Source organism: Centruroides sculpturatus, unplaced genomic scaffold (assembly GCF_000671375.1).
Source record: "Centruroides sculpturatus isolate CEXI.00-Female unplaced genomic scaffold, Cexi_2.0 scaffold26, whole genome shotgun sequence".
NCBI classification, from domain to species: Eukaryota; Metazoa; Arthropoda; class Arachnida; order Scorpiones; family Buthidae; genus Centruroides; species Centruroides sculpturatus.
The window spans coordinates 45,467-67,538 of record NW_019384653.1 but is presented as its reverse complement, the minus strand read 5'-3'; the positions used below and the strand labels follow the sequence as shown (position 1 = coordinate 67,538).

Here is a 22,072-nt window from a genome sequence, read left to right as displayed (position 1 = left end):
ACATTATATTATTTTTTAATAAAAAAAATTTTACAAAAATTTTTCTATTTTGTTACCTCCAAAATTTAGCCATCCTAAGCAATGCCTGAAGTGCCTAACAATAAAGCAGTTCCTGATGAATTTCTTTTGTAAAAACTGGCAGGTTGAATTAAAAATTTATCTAAATCTAGTAAATGAATTTTGCAATAACCCAAACTAGGTGGAAACTGGAGTCAGATCAAGTGAAAATAGCAAATGAATTACAACATTCTAACTGACCTTGGCAGTTTTTGCAGTAACTACAGTGAGCTGCTTGTCTAGATTAAACTACAAATATAAGCATAATGATAACTCTCTAAGGTTGAACTTATTACTCCATTTTAGAAAAATAGACAAGCCACAAATTTGATACATCATTCTTATTAAGATTTTCTTTGTTAGTATGCATTTCAGACAAACTTTCGGTTTAGTTTAGTTTGTCACAGACAATGCAAACACAAAAACCAGAGTTTAGGGATTTATTACAAGAATTAATTAAATAGAGAGTTAACACTTTCTGGGCAGTAATTGTGTGAGATACGGGAATGACCTTTGGACCCAGCACTATCCCCATAACTTTTAATCTAAATGTGTCTGCTTGTATTTCCTATAGCTGTCATCCTATTAGCTTCATATATTGACAAAAGTTTAAGATCGAAATTTGAAATCAATATTGCAATTTTTCAACTTTTATCAAATTTTTTTGCAAGAAAAGGCTTTTCTGCCTTTTTTTTTGGTTGAAGTTATTATTATTAAATAATTCAATGTTTAGTTCTTTTAAAATGTAAATACAAATAAGTAAATGAGTATATAAATATCAAATTATTGCAGATAATATGTGCACATTTGCCGGAATGACAAATGAAACAAACTAAAATTTCATTGCACATATCATCATATATCTTTGAAAATAATTTTCTGTTCTTTGACATTCTATTTAACATTTACCCAATTGGTATTCAGCATACATTTTTCAAATGGTGCAATTATAAATAAAGGCTAAAAAATTAAATATAATGTATACAAATACAAAATCCAAAGTATGAACAATCAAATCTGTATTAACAAATTCTTACTTATTAAATATCAAACTGAACAGGAAAAAATTATCTTTAATATAAACTAGTCATAGAAGTGATAAAGTTGTTTGTTTTCAAATGTGCAAGATTTTAATCTTACACATTTTAAAACAATAAAAAAAAGTCAATAAAGGTCAGTCCACAGAAACATGACATCTAAAAGGTCAGACTTGAAAGTGTAACATTGCTCTTTATGGTTTTGTGTTATAAAATAACATCATTATTTGAAAGTATTGGACAGTTCTAGAAATTTGTAGAAACCAATTTTTTTTAGTTTTGTAGAATATTTTTATGTACTGATGACATTGTTTGGTTTAAACAGTTCATAGTGTATGTGCTTAGTGTCTGTGATCCAAATGCTCTGCATCATGTGGACTTACACTCTGCTTTTAGATTAGATGTCTTTAGAGTATACTCTTGGCTTTGCAGTAATATTAAGTGTTCATTCTGACTGGCCCAATGTCATTTTCTGTTCATGCTGTTGTAGTGTACCCATTTTTTAATATCCAGTCACTATTCTATCAAAAATGAATCATTTTTCTGTTGCAAAAACAACAATATACACACAAACCTAGTCCAAACTTTTTCTGATAGTGAATATAGAAACTATATTAAAATGAACATGGTCATTCAAATATAAAGTGATCAAATATTGGTTTTGCAATAACATTTACAATTCCAATCTTCTAAATGGTTTGTGATGGATTTCTACATATTTTCATAAGAATCATTTTGTCAATGTTTGATGGTATCCCAGAACATGGTTCATCTACATTAAAATTTTAATTTTTAAACAGAAAATCATTTTCAGTAAGTGATGTTAGCTTGTGGATGATTTCCATGAACATCATATTTTTTTGAGATGATTGTCAAATAATTCCTCTACAAATTCATATATTATAAGGTGTCCTGATTTATAAGAGAGTATATTCTTATTATTATATACTTTTTAAGCTTAAATACTTAGTTTTCTTAATTGTTTATTGTACAGAATACATCAGATGTACTGCATGTAATTTAAACTCAAAGATATGGTCATTACAAAACAAAAATAGCTGAAGGACAAAAACTTGAATGAAAATTCTACAAAATTTTTGGATCACCCAATATGATTTAAATAAGAATTTAACCAATTATTCAAATCTTATTAAAGAATAATNCACAACTGTACCTGTAACACAGAACTTGGTTAACCAACTTTTGAGCCACCCTATACTTTGGAATACTGAAAGAAGGATAAAATTTTAATAAATTTTGTTCCTTTCCATTAATTTTAAGGATTTTAATTAATTTTAGAATCCTTAAAAACTGGTTTGAGTATGGAACTCTGAAATTAAAGCCAGAATATTGAAATTTTCTTTTTAAAATTTGCCTATACTTATAAAATTTCTCTAATCTATTTGATTTTTTTCTTAATTCCATAGCAAAATGCCAATTGAGAAAATCAAACAATTTGAAAATTTATCAAAACAACTATGTATACAAAAATTTTATTTTGGCAACAATTATTATTATATTAAATAATAAAATTTTAATATGAGTTATTATAATAGTAACAGAAAATAATACATTTTACAAATTAATAAATAATGCCTATCATCTGTTTGAAAATCATTATTCCACAAAGAAATTTCTGAAAATTAATCAAATATATGTTCTTCCAAAAAGAATTCTACCATTTTAAATTATTGTAAATATGTTAATTATTAACTGAGAACATTGTAATAATGTAAATTAAATCATTGGAAAACTGTCCAAGTTTTACATTTGCCCATTAGAATTTTTCAATGAGTGCACCTTTCATCTCACTACATGCATTCAACTGATACTCAAATTCTTCCTATGCTCGCTAACAGCATATTTGTTATCACTTCTCCCACAGTAGCCACAATTCTATAGCTCCTGAAAATTACTCATGTTGCACAATGGTGAGTGATTCCAATTTTTCAAACTGCAGAACACAAAATGTCTTCTCTACTACAGAATTGCCATTTTCATTTAAGATGCTTCCTAGTGGTAGTAGACAATAAGAATATTTGAATACNTAAAAAAATAATTATAAAATTCATCATTATTATTACTCTCCATAAAAACCAGTAGTGCTGATTTGATTTGGAAAATATACAATAGCAAAGATTATTTGCCAATTTAATGATATTAAATTATTGTTTTTAACAAACTACTTACGTCATAGAATTTTCTCTCATCTGGAAGAATACCACCATTTTCTAACAACCTGGTGAAACAATTATTACTCTCCATAAAAAACAGTAGTGCTGATTTTATTTGGGAAATATACAATTGCAAAGATTATTTGCCAATTTAATATCATTAAATTATTGTTTTTAACAAACTACTTACGTCATAGAATTTTCTCTCATCTGGAAGAATACCACCATTTTCTAACAACCTGGTGAAACAATTTTTATTATATTTTACTTTAAAAATTTCATTTTTTTCTGTAATTTAATAATTTCTTAATGCAATTATACAATATTATACACATTTTACAGCTGGTAACCAAATGATATACCAGTGTGTCCATGGTCTTCCAAAAATAATTTTAACATTTTAAATTATTATTATTATGTTAATTATTAACTGAGAACATTGTAATAATGTAAATTAAATCATTGGAAAACTGTCCAAGTTTTACATTTGCCCATTTGAATTTTTCAATGAGTGCACCTTTCATCTCACTACATGCATTCAACTGATACTCAAATTCTTCCTATGCTCGCTAACAGCATATTTGTTATCACTTCTCCCACAGTAGCCACAATTCTATAGCTCCTGAAAATTACTCATGTTGCACAATGGTGAGTGATTCCAATTTTTCAAACTGCAGAACACAAAATGTCTTCTCTACTACAGAATTGCCATTTTCATTTAAGATGCTTCCTAGTGGTAGTAGACAATAAGAATATTTGAATACAGATGGGAGATGAAACTCTGATGATTATGCTATCAATTAGTGTACATCATATACTTCTCAAATAAAAATTAACATAATTACAGTAATTTAAAATAGTAGCATTCATCTTGGAAGATCCTGTACATGTACACACATGTGTACCAAAATTTTGTCTTTAAAATTTGTGTAGAGAATATTTTTGCAACATATAGTGTAAACCAAAAGGATCTGAGGCAAAATAAATGATATTTTTGGAGTTTTGCACTTGATTTCTAGAAAAAATGCATTTAATTTCCTACTATCATCTCTAAAAATATGATTTAACATAATTTACTGAACACTTAACAATTATGAAACTTTTCCAGTATAAAGTTAAGTATTGTGCTGACAAATAATGCAAAAACAATAAAAAATATATATATTTAATGATTAAATATCAGTAAGTAAATATGTAGAGAATGAAAAATAGCAGAAAACCACATAAGGTTTTTGAATATTCTTGAATAAGACAGAAATAAATATTTGATTATTGTTAATATGCTGTTAAATTAAAATAAATAATGACAAGCATGCTAATATCAAGTAACCCAATGCAATAGCATGTGTTTTTTTATTGTTTTTTTGTTAATGACTATCAAACAACAGCCAAATGGTGGTTAAGGTAGGTGCCTATTATTCCAGATGATCCCAGAGCATCAGACTTACAAAAATTCCAGTGAGAAAGTTTCCATGGATCAAACATATGTGGAACTGATCAAACCGATCTGTTCCAGATATATTGGGTGTATGTTCACAGTCTGGTCATCCCTACTGCAAGCATGAAAAAAAAAACCCTCTTAGTGTCCACAGGGTTACTTGAAAAAAAAGCTATCAAACTGAAATATCTTGAAATGAATTCAAGTTTTTTTTTGTAGGAATTGGGGCAAAAATAAAAAAATAGGATTAAAACAATTAAAAATTACAATTCCTTCTTATAGTCTTTTGTTTTCTGTCAAAACTTCTATTTTGCAAAACATTATACTAATAATAAAATAATTTTAAATGAAGATTATTAGAGAAAAATTATACTAACATTCTAAAATTATACTTATTATGAAGGTAAATTGCCATTGTAAAATATTTTAATTCATTATCAAGTTGAGGTATGGAAATGATACAGGTGCCATGTTTTTTCCATTCATGGGCCCTGAAAAATAAATTATGTATAAATTGAAACAAAACTTTAGATATTAAATAAAAAATAATCAAGATAAATTAATATCATTGATTATTAATAGATTTTTCAGAATGTAAATTTATTTTTATGAGATTCATTAAACTATAACTATTCTCATTAAATAATACTGTATGTCTAAAATGACTTAAAAAATAACTTGAAAAAATATTTTACTAACCAAAATGAGTAAGTAGATGTACTGGGAAATAAATTTGGCCATACAACAAGAAGTTCACTTTCAACAGACTGAAAATAAATAAATAAAGCTACATTTTATATTCATTAATATAAGTATAATAATCATAAATGCAGAAATTAAAGATTTTCTAAAATAAAAAAATATTAATTTCCTTAAAATTAGAATAGATCCTAAATAAAATAAATATGAAAAGATTGTAGAAAAACATGTTTAAATTATTCTTTAATGTTTTCTTAATCAAATGAACAGCCATATTCTTAATTAATCTACGACAAGGCTAATAAATTAATAAGATATTAAACAATTTGACTAGATATAAGCAGAGGTCGCGTACATTGGTTTCCTCTATAAATGAAAGACTTGTAATTCTACTTACTACTGCAAACTGTTGAACAAGGTCAAGGCAGTCTATCAATCCAAAAATGCGGTATCCCCATTTGCAACACAAGACAATGCAAGGCCTCAGACTACCACCCTAACTCAAAGAAAATTAACACAAATGTATTGGACATCCCCCAACACACCCTGGACATATTGCCAAGGTGTGTTGGAGGACCACTTGTTTGGACCACTCGGTGATGTTAGGAGGACAATAATTTGAAAATTATGAATAAGTGGAGTGCTTTGTGAGCAATTGGTTTTGGACACAACTCACTAATTACTAGAAAATCAAACAACTGCCAATCCAGTGGCAACAGTAGTTAAATGCTAGAGCAAACTATGTAGAAAAATGCCTTGTGTGTACATTTGAAAAATATTCATTTAATAAAGAGGACAAAAAGTTTGGTTTATATTTGACTGACCACCATACTATTACTCCATATTCTACATTTTTACTACTAGTAATCTGTCTAATAGGAAAAGCCAATATTATAAACATTATTGTGATAAAGAGAATGAAGATTGTAGACAAAATGTGTGCTATTTTAACCATTTATTCAATCTTTTTACAAATTGCATTTTATTTCTCAGTATTTGTTTTCCAAAATTAGATTTTCCTAGTTAGATTATAGATGAGGCTGACTTCATCAGATTGGTAAGTATATGAATCTGTTAACAGCAGTAAACTCTAAGATAATTTTTCAGGAAAATAGTGTCAACTCAAGCACAGACACATCCATAAGCTCAAATTTAACTTATCTTCAAGATGTAAAACTCAAAATGCTATTCTACACTACTTCTGAAACCCAGCAACTCAAGCTTCTTTTTCAATTTTTGTTATTCAAGCTTCAAATTGTAGTTTTTTTTTTTTTAAATCCAGATCCTACAAATATATCTCTCAATTTGCCTTTTTGAAATATTTTTATTTAATACTTTCATAAATTGCTTCATAAGCCTCAATTTCATGTGAAGCAATGGCAAAAAGCTTTCTGCAATTAACCAAACTTTTATAAAGAATATTTTTTGGTTGTAGATGAAACTTCTCATTCTGATTATTACTTTTTCATATAGTTATGAGAGAGGACTGATAACCAGAGTTGTTTTTATGGACTTAACAGCTGCATATGATGCAGTTAATCACCAAAGTCTTCTAAAGATTTATGAAATGACAATGGAGCATAACTTGATAAATACTATAAAATTGTTATTAACAAACAAAAAATTCTTTGTCGAATTATGTGGAAAAAAAGCAGATGACACATTCAAAAAAATAGACTCTCACAAGGAAGTGTTCTATTTCTACTGCTGTAAAAAAAACTATATATGATTAAAAAATAAGTACAGTCAAACTCTGTTTGTATGTTGTACATTTTTTTTTATAATTATATGTTAAATATTTTCTATATGTTACTTTCTCCATTGTAAAACACTTTAGTTATATATGTTTTCATTTATACAGTTTTGTACTTATACGTCATATCTTTCAATACCCTACAGTACATTTTTCTCACTTAGGTATTATTCACTTTGAAATGAACTAATTTGATTTAATTTAATAATAATTTAAATTAATTATTAAAAACAGTTCTGATTAACTGATCCTCAAATAATACTTGACTGTGCCAATAATATCAAAAATAATATATGCTTTAATACTGAAAAAGAGAATAACAGTATGTTGAACTTTCTAGACATCACAGTTCAAAGATTTAGTAATTCTATCACTTTCAAAAAGTATATTATTAAACCCTGTGATGTCAGAAAGTCATCAATTTTTACTCCAGTATTCCTATGTACATAAAAAAAGAATATATTCAATATGTATTTAAACAAAATTAAATCTCTTACAAGTAATATAATAAACCAAAACAATGAAATAGAACATGTACATCACAACTTTCAGTTAAATAACTACTCTAACAAAATTATTGATAATTGGCCAAACAATTATAATACTAAATAAACCAAACACCAAATGCAATTAATTTATAAAAAACTAGATTATATCCTGGTCATTTTTGAAAAAATACAAAGAGTATTGATACTATACAATATTGTCCTAGCCCCTACACTGAACAATAATAATAATAATAATAATTTTTTAAAAACCAAAGAATCAATTAATAAAAAAAATTTTTATATTGTTAACCAATAATTTGGTCTATGTTTTTGTTTGTACTTGTCAACCAGATTATTATTACATAGATGAAACTAAAAGATTATTAAAAACTAGAATAAGAGAACATACACACACAGTAAAGTATAATTACTCTAATTTAGCAGTTGTCACTCATGTTGTTGGTTGCAAGATCTCACTTGACATCAGAATTTTCAAATGGGAAAGAAATATTATAAAAAGAAAATTATACGAATGCTTAGACATTATCAAAATCAACAAAAATAACAAAATGAATTTAAACACTGGCAATGATCAGTGAGATCTGGCAACCATTACTTCAAAAATAAGAAGAGTCCATTTTAAGATGTTCTTTCTCCCCCATTTTATTAATTCACTGCACTGTATGTCAATCAGTCTATGTGATAAATGTACAGTGAAGAATTTTACATCTATTAGTTTAGTGGTTTTATTGATTCATTTTTAAGGTTTGATCTGCTTTTCTTCCTTTTATGGAAAGTTTTAACTTCTATGTTTTACAAGTATACCCCTTCTATCACATTTTAATAGTATTTTATATTGTTTAATTAATAGAGTAATACCCCAAACTTACGCGATAGGTGAGACCGAGCGATAACTGCATAAGTCAAATTCGCTTAAGTCGGGGTATAATTTCTCATATAAATACATACAAATAATTTTTAATTGGGGCTGGAGACTAAATAAAACAATAATTTAGAAAAAAATGTTTAATAAAATCTTAGACAATACATATGTATAACAAATTATGTTATTATACAATTTTTCACATTTACTTGATTATCACACCATAATTTTAACATTGTTTCCATNATTAAAAACAGTTCTGATTAACTGATCCTCAAATAATACTTGACTGTGCCAATAATATCAAAAATAATATATGCTTTAATACTGAAAAAGAGAATAACAGTATGTTGAACTTTCTAGACATCACAGTTCAAAGATTTAGTAATTCTATCACTTTCAAAAAGTATATTATTAAACCCTGTGATGTCAGAAAGTCATCAATTTTTACTCCAGTATTCCTATGTACATAAAAAAAGAATATATTCAATATGTATTTAAACAAAATTAAATCTCGTACAAGTAATATAATAAACCAAAACAATGAAATAGAACATATACATCACATCTTTCAGTTAAATAACTACTCTAACAAAATTATTGATAATTGGCCAAACAAATACAATACTAAATAAACCAAACACCAAATGCAATTAATTTATAAAAAAACTAGATTATATCCTGGTCATTTTTGAAAAAATACAAAGAGTATTGATACTATACAATATTGTCCTAGCCCCTACACTGAACAATAATAATAATAATAATAATTTTTTAAAAACCAAAGAATCAATTAATAAAAAAAATTTTTATATTGTTAACCAATAATTTGGTCTATGTTTTTGTTTGTACTTGTCAACCAGATTATTATTACATAGATGAAACTAAAAGATTATTAAAACTAGAATAAGAGAACATATACACACAGTAAAGTATAATTACTCTAATTTAGCAGTTGCCACTCATGTTGGCTGCAAGATCTCACTTGACATCAGAATTTTCAAATGGGAAAAAAATATTATAAAAAGAAAATTATATGAATGCTTAGACATTATCAAAATCAACAAAAATAACAAAATGAATCTAAACACTGGCAATGATCAGTGAGATCTGGCAACCATTACTTCAAAAATAAGAAGAGTCCATTTTAAGATGTTCTTTCTCCCCTATTTTATTAATTCACTGCACTGTATGTCAATCAGTCTATGTGATAAATGTACAGTGAAGAATTTTACATCTATTAGTTTAGTAGTTTTATTGATTCATTTTTAAGGTTTGATCTGTTTTTCTTCCTTTTATGGAAAGTTTTAACTTTTATGTTTTACAAGTATACCCCTTCTATCACATTTTAATAGTATTTTATATTGTTTAATTAATACAGTAATACCCCGAACTTACGCGATAGGTGGAACCGAGCAATAACCGCGTAAGTCGAATTTGCTTAAGTCGGGGTATAATTTCTCATATAAATACATACAAATAATTTTTAATTGGGACTGGAGACTAAATAAAACAATAATTTAGAAAAAAATGTTTAATAAAATCTTAGACAATACATATGTATAACAAATTATGTTATTATACAATTTTTCACATTTACTTNTAATTGGGACCGGAGACTAAATAAAACAATAATTTAGAAAAAAATGTTTAATAAAATCTTAGACAATACATATGTATAACAAATTATGTTATTATACAATTTTTCACATTTACTTGATTATCACATCATAATTTTAACATTGTTTCCATCTCAGCGATAATACTGTGACGTTTACAAATGATGCTTGAATTTAAAGATTGAACATTTTTCGCAGCTTCGAGAATTTTATCTTTACCTTTTATAATTGTTCTGACTGTCGATTCCGATAGATCAAATTTGCCAATTCACAAATTTTCATTTTTGTATAGAAGTCTTTAATAATGTTAACTTTACATTCCAAAGATAAAGTTTTTCTTTTCTTGTTTGATTCAGAAGAATCAGTTCTTCTTCGTTTGAATGACATAGTAGAGTCTCTCAAGTCTCTGTAGATATAACAAACAGAAATAAATACACAAAATAAATTGTAGCTATGTGTCGATTCCGCGCGACATGTCCAAACACGTAAGCTGAAACAATAGTGTGGGGGGGAGTGAGTAATCAACATTTGCATGGTGCTCAAACAAAAGACGAATCAATGAGATTTGAAAATCGCACAACTCTGGATTTGCGTAAGTCGGGGTAGCGTAAGTTGATGTATTACTGTATTTTATTTACTTTTTTTTGTTTTTTTTTTCAATTTATTTTGGTTTACTAGTTTTACCCCATTTATTTTAAATATTTAAAAGTGACTGCTGGAGTAATAAAGTGCCATTTCAGGTAATCTTATTTTTTTGTGAGTTTTACTCATATGCAAGATATAAATAATTATCAATTTTACTCTAATTTATTCTGCAGTTTTGTCACTTTGTACATAAGGATTTAAGAGGGCAAACAAAATGTATTTCTGTTGCATAAAATAAAGTCTATATTACTCATAAAAAATTGTTCCTGTGTGGTAAGTTCTACATAGCAGTTTTGTGCTTACTCCCAAAGAGTGAAAAAGTAAATTATGTACTGTATTCACTTCTGGTTAGTCCAAATTGGCAGCAAATCTCCAGCAAATGCAAAAAGCAGAGCAAATAACACACAACCTGTGATATCATTTCTAATGAATTTTTCTTGTTTAGCAAATCATTCCATCACTTCAACACATTGAAAATTTTCACTTTCTGGTTTCTCATTCATTTTTACTATTCACTGTGGCTGTGAGCCAACATTTCGAATGACTTTTCTTTCTTTCACATAAATGGAGTTCTGGCAGAAAACAACTAATGTCACATTGTACCATAATGTGACAACTCCACAAAAAATAAACTTGATCAACTTTTTAAAAAGTATATGACTTATTAGAAAATTCTTGGGAATTCCATAATCCTGCATCTGCAGGTGTATAGGAACACTACTGGTAATTCAATGATCCAAAACTATGGTTTAATTATGTTTAATTTGGTTGATTANACTCCACAAAAAATAAACTTGATCAACTTTTTAAAAAGTATACGACTTATTAGAAAATTCTTGGGAATTCCATAATCCTGCATCTGCAGGTGTATAGGAACACTACTGGTAATTCAATGATCCAAAACTATGGTTTAATTATGTTTAATTTGGTTGATTATATATATATAACTAGATGCATTTTGAGCCGACTTACATTTTATGGCCTCCTCAGTAACTAAAATTAAGAGCTAGGTGTAAGTATAACATTAATTAAACATAAAAAAGTAAATAAAACTGAACATAATAGTAATATCTTACTTTGTATCAAATCAACTGTCTTCTTAAAAATGAAAGTATGCAAACATGATAAGGAACGTATTTCACCAATACATACAGAAAATACTATGTATACTTTCAACTTTCAATAATTCAGCAGTTATAAAAAATATATAAATGTTAATTAGAAAAAAATAACTAATTTAAAATTTGGAGAAGCAATAGCATATGTGCATAGTAAGTCGAATACTGCTTTATTTCATCAATGTGCCATAGTGTAAGGGACATAAGATTTAGAATTTGAATATATTACTATGATAGATGGCAAAAATGTTACATTAAATAAAAATGGTTGCTGGAATAGGCTAGTTCTTTATATACTTTACAATAATCCAGTTCTAGATTAATTTATGAGTACATATATATTTTTTATGTATAACTAGCTGTATCTATTATAAATGTATAACACTCCTCCCAGGAGGGAATTTCGATAAATCCCTTCTTAGTGTACATTCTCTTGATGTATCCTATTAAAACGCAAAAAACCTAAAACAAAACACAAAACAAAAACGCAAAAAACCTAAAACAAAAAACGCTAAAATAGAATAATAGAAGACCAGTTCTTCACAGTAAGCCTTAATTTTGTCCCTCTCCCCTGCAGGGGATTTCGACATCTATATAATATAAAAACGCGCATATTTGAATGCAACGTTGTGTCAAAATTTCAAAGCAATCGGTTAAGAACTTTCGGAGATTTAAGATTTTGAACAAACAAACATTTACATTTTTATTTATATAGACATAACAAACAGAATCTTATCAAATTTAATGATTAAAAATAATAAATATACAGCTTAACATTAAAGTATAAAATTAATCTAAAATAAAATGATAGCTAGAGAATAGCAATTCATGACAAAATGATAACTGAGATAGGCACAAAATTTCGGGCAGATTTCTCTTTGTATTATATTGGATAAATGAATTTTGAACAGAATATCATAATAAATTACTGATACATTATATCTATGTTATAATGATATTGTAACCTAAGTTAGTTGCTTGAATATAAAAAATCTAATCTCTGTTATTATCAAATATATATTGATATGCCTTGTCATGCACCTGAATGTTTTAAAAAAATAACATTTTAAAATAATTTTATATGTAAAGTAAAACCTGTATACACAGGAATCACATGGTACCATATATTTTCCAGTTTGGTAGGTTTTTGTTTTGAATAGTTTTTTTTTTAACATAGAAAATAGCTCCTCTCTGAGGAACTTTTTCTGTTTAATTAGGTTTCTGTTCTACTCAGATTCCATTTTGGACAGATTCTACTGGTGTGTGTGTGTGTGTGTGTGTGTGTACTTTTACAAATACTAGAGATAACTACTTTCTGTTTAACAACATAAAAAAAATGATCCCTTTAAAATCAAAAGAAAACAAAATTACATATAATCATCAATAAAGAGTTTACACATTCATTTAAGCATCACACATGGAACATGTAACAAATGTTCAACCTCAGCCATATTCATAAAAGCATAAGCAGGAGCACCAAGTTACATTTAATCTGTAGTTATAAAAATACAAACAAGTGTCTTGCTGAGTAATTTTAACAGGTACATGTAAATCAATGTCACAAGATGTACTCAAGCCTTCCAGTTTCTTAAAAAAATAATTATGTCAGAATATTGACTATGCCTGAAGAACTTGGGGAACCCAAACAAGATTGCACAGTTAGCAGTGATTCAGTGTAAAGTAATTGACTTGGTTTTTATTTAATAAATTAAGTCTTATTTAATGGACAAACTACTTTACAAGTGATGATGGAGAAGCTGACACCCAATTGGGAAGACCATAATCTATTAATGGCTGAATATTAGTAAAAAAAATAGTCCTAACTCTTTCGATACATTTGTTTCGCTTCAAATGCAACTAAGAAATCCACAAAAAATTTATTTTTTATATGAAATAATTATTTCCGCTTAAACGCAAATCTGACAGACAAAAAAAAATTGCCGGGAAATAATTCCCGCGAAATAAAAACCCCTCCAAAATGTGCTTTTACAAAAAAAGTATATAAAAAAATAAAAATAATCTAAAATAAATGCTTTTATTTGAAAAATATAGCTGTAAAAATTGTTATTCTTTTGTTTAACAAGGCGTGAAATTTCACAAGTACTGTACAGTACAGTCTACATTGTTTACAAACTGGTTGAGCTTGAGAACAGCTGGAGTCCGCTTTCCCAGGTAGTTCTCATGTACACTTCAGGGGAATATTGGTTTAAAGCAGGAGGGGAACTAGCTTACCGCATCTGTTCAAACATAACACAATATTATTGATTTTTATGCTATTAAATTACGAGGGGACCGAAAAAAAAAGTTATATGAAAAAAATTCTACTGAACAAAAAAACCTGCTGATGTCATAAAAAATATCCAATAGTGTTTTAAAAAATTTTACCAAAGTCAAATTGATGAAACAAATTTAGAATGATTTAATTAATTTGATTAAAAAACTCCAATAAAAAAAACAATAGCACAATTAATTACCTAATTAATAAATCGTCGTAAAATATTTTCGCTGCAAAAATAATTCATGAAATTTACACAGATCAAAGATAATGATGCATATATGCTGATCTATACATTTCGGAAAAGTTATGTCAAGGCTTTTAATGGAACTTTAAAGTCCATGCCCGAGATAACTCGGGATATGAGTGGAAATACAAAAAATCACATTGTAGCTGATTTTAAAAAATTAATTCATAAATTCAATGTTTCCAAGGATTCAGCAAGATGAAACAAATCACTTTGCAGAGAAAAAGAATCACTATTATCTTAACATTATTGGTAAATGTGAAGCATTATAAACACAGACACAATGATAATCATCAAAAAATGGTTTCAAAGTAAGTTTTAAAAGGAATTTTCAAAAATAAATAAATAAGCACCTATTATATAAATTCAATAAAATGAATACTTTATTATATACCTATATACATTCGACCCCCCTATAACATGGGTTCCTATAGTTCGGATTCCTATATCACGACGAAAAAATTGCGACAGTATTCATACAAACATGCTAAAAAAACTCCTATAATTTGGTAAAACGTCATCGCCGACTCGTGTCATGACAGGATTGCACAAACCATTGAGTTTAAACGAGCAGCGGACCTACCAAAAACCATTTATTATTTAACGTCCATAAAAATTATATTTATATTAATGATGTCTCCAAAGTTCAGCGAATTTTTCGCAAAAAAAATAATTTATCAGGAAGCACACGAGCGCCATTCGATGACAAGCTCCACGATGAAAACAAGCTTAAGCAATGGCGTCGTCGAACGGTGCACACTCGGTAAGTAATCCTACAATTTTTTGTTTATAGCATAGTTTATATNNNNAAAGGTGTGACGTGAACTTTTACATATTCTGTTAATTTCAAGTTTTATTTATATATTTTTATCACAGTTGTTGTGTTTCTTATGCTTGTATTTCATTTTCTGCTGCAGCACTGATGAAATAAGATGATGTTTGTTTATTTTTACAAGCCACGCATTTTTATGTATTCTAAGAAATTATATGTAAAATTAATTTGCTCACAGGTAGGTGTTGATGTCTGTTTAATAACAATAATAATAGGTTAGTGGCATTACGTAATTCTATTAATAGTAGAATATACGTTTTTGAGGGGAATAACATTTTGGTGTGCTGTGGGTGAGTCATGGGTGTGCCGCAAGTAGAAAAAGGTTGCGGAACACTGGTTTAAAGCAGGAGGGGAGCTAGCTTACTGCATCTGTTCAAACATAACACAATATTGTTGATTTTTATGCTATTAAATTATGAGGGGACCGAAAAAAAAGTTATATGAAAAAAATTCTACTGAACAAAAAACAAAAAAAAAACCCGCTGATGTCATATAAAACATCCAATAGCGTTTTTAAAAATTTTACCGAAGTCAAATTGATGAAACAAATTTAGAACGAATTAATTAATTTGATTAAAAAACTCCCATAAAAACAATAGCGTGATTAATTACCTAATTAATAAATTGTCGTAAAATATTTTCGCTGCAAAAATAATTCATGAAATTTACACAGATCATAGATAACGATGCATATATACTGATCCATACATTTTTGGAAAAGTTATGTCAAGGCTTTTTAATGGAACTTTAAAGTCCATGCCTGAGATAACTCGGGATATGGGTGGAAATACAAAAAATCACATTGTAGCTGATTTTAAAAAATTAATTCATAAATTCAATGTTTCCAAGCATTTAGCAAGATGAAACAAATCACTTTGCAGAGAAAAAGAATCACTATTATCTTAACATTATTGGTATAGGCACATAAATGTGAAGCATTATAAACACAGACACAATGATAATCATCAAAAAATGGTTTTAAAGTAAGTTTTAAAAGGAATTTTCAAAAATAAATAAATAAACATCTATTATATAAATTCAATAAAATGAATACNGAACGGTGCACACTCAGTAAGTAATCCTACAATTTTTTGTTTATAGCATAGTTTATATGGATTATTCCCAAAAAATTATACGTATTTTGGAAAGGCTGAGTTGAATTAGTCTAGAATCGATTAATTTTATGGAAGAAACCTTTCAAACAGCCATAGCCGGTAAACTGCATACGTGCCTGGCTGTGATTGGCTGGAATCCTAGAAGCTGGATTCATAAAACTCGGAACTTATCTACCGTGTTATAGGGGGGTCGTCTGTATTTGTTTACATACCTGTATTTGAGAGACATTAAATCCCAAAGAATCATTGCAAAACCTTGGATCACTATGTTTACCAGTTGGCCTGAAATTTAAAAATGACATGCAATTACTAATTTCTGTAGTTACAAAAATTTCTATAGAATTACAAAAGTACAATATTTATTTTTTCATATGCATATAACTTGCATTATAAAATACAGTATATACAGTATATTACTCAAAAGAGTTAAATACAAATAAACAAATCTTATTTTAATTATTAATACAAAATAATATGTTGATTTTGTTTGTACTTGTTTAATTGCTGAAACTTTTTTCTGACACATAGTAAACACCACAGTTTATTTGTGTTACTAATTAATATAGTTTTTATGTTAGATTTTATAGACTTTTTAAGATAACAGATTTGTTCTTGGCATTAATAAGTTTTATGGCATTTAAAACTGAAGTGATAAATATTAAAAAAATTGAATGATTAATAGTATAAAAAGTGCCATAGTATGAATTTATATTTATATTAGTTATTAAATTAAAGACATTTGAATTAATGTTGAATACATAATTTATATTGTGAAGGCAAAGATTATCATTATCCTATTTGTTAAACAAAATCACCACACACAAACTTTTAAACAAATGAACATAAATTATAGATATATTTTTACACAAACTTGAAGTTACAGAAAAACTTTTTCATAAGATTATATTTATAAAACTAATAAAATCACTGTAAAAATAATTCAATTCTATAATTTACTATAATTAAATTCATTTTATAAGTGTAAAAGTATCATCTCTGATGATAAAAGTATAGTTGATATACCTATCCATTATGCTTTTAAATACAACACAATAGATTAAATTTTTTTATTTTTACAATATATCCAATCTTAATTATTTTTTTCTCTAATTACACTTCATACCAAAGTAACTTATTTCATTATCAATAAACAGATTTCAATTTATACATGTGTTTCTGGAAAATAATGTTTATTCAAGTCAGGTAATGCCTGTATTTTGCTTTTTCATTTTAACTTCATGATTAAACAAAATTAAATGAAAAAATGACACATAGAATGTTTTATCAGTAGAACACTATACTAGTTTCCTTGCTAAACTGAAAGTACACAAATCAATCATCATTTTTATATTCCTATTATCCTTCATTCTATTCACAAATATATTAAAGCAAAATGATTGCCGGATTATATCGAGCTACATTACTACTACTGCTACTACAATAATAGTAGTAATGTAGCCATAATAGTATAATCTGCCAATTGTTTGGCTATAATAAGTAACTATTGGATTTTAGATAATGATATTTTTATTCACAAATAATTATGATACATTAAATATGCATAATGCATTTAAAAATTACATACACATTCATTTAAATTAATTATATGATTATGAATAAAAGTCTATATATATGAATATTTTAAAGATAAAGTGATTCTAATTTTGACTAGAAAAGTTAAAAAATTTGTCGATTTGAATTCATTGACATAAATATAGAGTCTGTAATGTATGGAGTTAATGCTGTTTATCAGTTATTTAGTTTACAAGGAAAATGGATCATTTGTAAAAATACTAAAATAATTAATGTCATTAAATATATTAATATGTAAAGACAAATGACAAGTCACTTTAATAGAAAATTGACACATCAGGTTTATAGATTCCTTATCTTCCAGTATGGACAATCAGCTCAAAATAGAACAGTCCTCTTCAAATTGCATTGCTTTGGTGTGATCATTCCAGGATTTCTAAGCAATTACAGTACATAAGTTTCTGCCTCTGCATGTGATGTCAAAAGAATTTTGTGACTACTGTACATACATATATACTGTAAGTATATATGTATGGAAAGAGAGATTGCATTTGCAGATGATAATATTTTATAATAATGCATGAGTTTTTGTCACATGGATACTTCTTCATTCCATCCAGCTGATAAAAATTTCTGGGGAACACTGTTACATTGCAACACAAATAATCTTTTTACTTATGTGTCTATTATTAAGTACTATAATTAATATTGTAACCAACTTTTAATCTAAAGAAGAGATCTTTCAAAACATACCAAATGCCATGAACAGTCCAGCTTGTTACATTAGCAGGAATTACACACTATAAGTAAAATAGGGTCTCTTGTTATATTTAATTTTTAAATTATAAAATATAATTTGTAAACTTATTATTTAATTTTTTAAATAATGAATTTACTTTTTTGATTACTTCATTACGACAAACTGCAGGAGGCCACTGTTGAGCAAGTACTACATAATCCCATTTATTTGATTTTTTAATGGAATGTTCACTATAAAACAAAAATTCTAATTAATAAGTTAATTATATATTTCCATTACTTAAGATCATTTCAAAGGGCAATAATTTTTTACATAATAAATGTAATACATTAATTAATTATATATTTTTTATTATTAAAATATTGATACTTAATCTTTTAAAACTATATCAATAATTAATTTTATTAATTAATTTTTATTAATTAACTATAATATTTTATTTAATAAACTTTAATTATTTATAAATGAGTTAAGATAAACAATATCTTAATGTTGTCAAAGTTTGTTGAATTTCCTCTTTTGATAAAAAGAATATCTGAAATAATTAGTCACAGAGTAAATGTTAAAAAATTTTTTGGATATAATAAATAATAGAAAATATTTTATAGTAGTTTATTTGACATTATTCTTATTTAAAATTAAATGTGGCTAGATCAAAAAATCATATTTAATGCAAAAAGTCTTTTTAAAAAGAGTAATTATTTATACCAGGGATGTCCAACACGTAGACCACAATTGACCAGTCGACCGCAAAGGTTTTAAAAGTAGCCTGCGAAGCCAAAGTTGAACAATTTGCTTTCACTTAATGTTTAAAAATCTTAATTCGATAATTTATTCTTACAATAATAGACTATCTGTGCAACATACCCATACTGTTTGTATTTATCCCAACGAACAATGCAAAAGAATGTTAACACATGAGCATATAAAAATCCTAAAATTGTTTGCCCATATTCATAGTTGCCCACAGACTATATTTTACCACAAAAGTAGCCTCTAAAGGATAAAAGTTTGGCCACACCTGATTTATACAAATAAATATATATTAAACTTTTTATGTTTTATATAAAAAGTACAGTAGACCCCTATAAAACGGGTTCATATAATATGGATTCGTATATAACGGCAAAAAAATTGCGACCATATTCGTATAAACATGCTAAAAGAGACTCGTATGATATGGTAAAACGTCATCGCTGACTCGTGTCATGACAGGATTGGTCAAATCTAGACCAATAGCAAATATTGCACAAACCGTTGAGTTTAAACGAGCAGTGGACCTACTAAAAACCATTTATCATTTAACATTCATAAAAATTATATTTATATTAATGATGTCTCCAAAGTTCAGCAAATTTTTCACAGAAAAATAATTTATCAGAAAACGTGCACCTGCCGTTCGATGCGCCGCTCCAATCTTTTTTCCAGGAAAAATGTGGGTGCTTTTCATTTTTCCACGATAGGTCTTATTTCCAGATTGCAAGAGTATATCTCCTCCATGATGGAAAGTGATGAATTGGTGGCAAAGGATCCTGTAATGGTGGTCAAAGAACTACAAGGCATTACCTTAATGGATGAAGAAGTGGGAACTGTTTTAGATTACGAAAGTTTGTACCCTTCTATTAAGATTGAATCTTGTGTAGAAGCACTTTTGGAGTTTTTGAATAGAGTAAACCCAATGTTAGCACATCACAGTAAGAAGGTTGCAGAGATGGTTAACCTAGTATGTTGCAAATCCTTCTTTGCTTTCGAAGGCCAAACTTATAAGCAAAATAGGGGGGTCCCAATGGGAAGCCCAATTTCAGGGCTCCTATGCGAGCTTGTTGTTAGAAAACTAGAAGGAAAAGTTCTGCGTAGCTTCAAAAGAGATATTGTATACTATAAGAGATATGTAGATGATATATTCATTATATGGAAAAACAATTGAGTAATTGCTAAATTTGTAGATAGAGTTAACGATAACGAGGAATGCCTTAGGTTGAAGCTAGAGCAAAAAAGCTCTAAAATGGTACATTTCTTAGACATTAATATCATATTTAGCAAAGGACATATATCCACCAGTATATTCATTAAACCAACATATAGCCCACTATATATCCCTGCAAGCTCTAATGACCCTTATAGGTATAAATTAGCAGCGTTTTGAGCATTGGTTAGGAGGGCCTTTATATACTGCAAAAACATTATAGACCGGGATGCAGAGATAGAAAGAATTATGCAGTTGGCAGGAACATTGGGTTACAAGAGGAATGTTGTAAAGGGAATTATTAGAAAATTAGAAGCTAGTAATGATATAAAATCTGTACAAGGTCCATCTAAATACACAAAATTTACATACAACAAGCACTTAGGAGGCATTATGAAAGAAATCACAAATATAANATAATATTTTATAATAATGCATGAGTTTTTGTCACATGGATACTTCTTCATTCCATCCAGCTGATAAAAATTTCTGGGGAACACTGTTACATTGCAACACAAATAACCTTTTTACTTATGTGTCTATTATTAAGTACTATAATTAATATTGTAACCAAGTTTTAATCTAAAGAAGAGATCTTTCAAAACATACCAAATGCCATGAACAGTCCAGCTTGTTACATTAGCAGGAATTACACACTATAAGTAAAATAGGGTATCTTGTTATATTTAATTTTTAAATTATAAAATATAATTTGTAAACTTATTATTAAATTTTTTAAATAATGAATTTACTTTTTTGACTACTTCATTACGACAAACTGCAGGAGGCCACTGTTGAGCAAGTACTACATAATCCCATTTATCTGATTTTTTAATAGAATGTTCACTATAAAACAAAAATTCTAATTAATAAGTTAATTATATATTTCCATTACTTAAGATCATTTCAAAGGGCAATAATTTTTTACATAATAAATGTAATACCATTAATTAATTATATATTTTTTATTATTAAACTATTGATACTTAATCTTTTAAAACTATATCAATAATTAATTTTATTAATTAATTTTTATTAATTAACTATAATATTTTATTTAATAAACTTTAATTATTTATAAATGAGTTAAGATAAACAATATCTTAATGTTGTCAAAGTTTGTTGAATTTCCTCTTTTGATAAAAAGAATATCTGAAATAATTAGTCACAGAGTACATATTAAAAAAAATTTTTGGATATAATAAATAATAGAAAATATTTTATAGTAGTTTATTTGACATTATTCTTATTTAAAATTAAATGTGGCTAGATCAAAAAATCATATTTAATGTAAAAAGTCTTCTTAAAAAGAGTAATTATTTATACCAGGAATGGCTAACACGTAGACCACGGTTGACCGGTCGACCGCAAAGGTTTTGAAAGTAGCCTGCAAAGCCAAAGTTGAACAATTTGCTTTCACTTAAATTAATGTT

General features: G+C 27.4%; 1 protein-coding gene across 3 annotated transcripts in view; it reads right to left on the bottom strand.

Annotated features, from left to right (window-relative positions):
* Positions 1-3,413: 3,413 nt before the first annotated feature.
* LOC111626326 (ribonuclease Oy-like) overlaps positions 3,414-22,072 on the bottom strand; it is a 31,291-nt gene continuing 12,632 nt past the window's right edge. The window contains exons 2-7 of one of the 3 annotated variants that reach the window (XM_023369648.1): positions 21,392-21,485; positions 18,667-18,713; positions 16,593-16,662; positions 5,406-5,473; positions 5,084-5,197; positions 3,414-3,507 (exon numbers count right to left, since the gene is read on the bottom strand). In XM_023369648.1, coding sequence (XP_023225416.1) covers positions 3,429-3,507; positions 5,084-5,197; positions 5,406-5,473; positions 16,593-16,662; positions 18,667-18,713; positions 21,392-21,485 — 472 coding nt within the window. In that variant the 3' untranslated portion in view covers positions 3,414-3,428. Of the gene's footprint in view, positions 3,508-5,083; positions 5,198-5,405; positions 5,474-16,592; positions 16,663-18,666; positions 18,714-18,809; positions 18,904-21,248; positions 21,296-21,391; positions 21,486-22,072 lie in introns of all 3 variants that reach the window. The other 2 variants (XM_023369647.1, XM_023369646.1) reach the window with 2 other exon arrangements.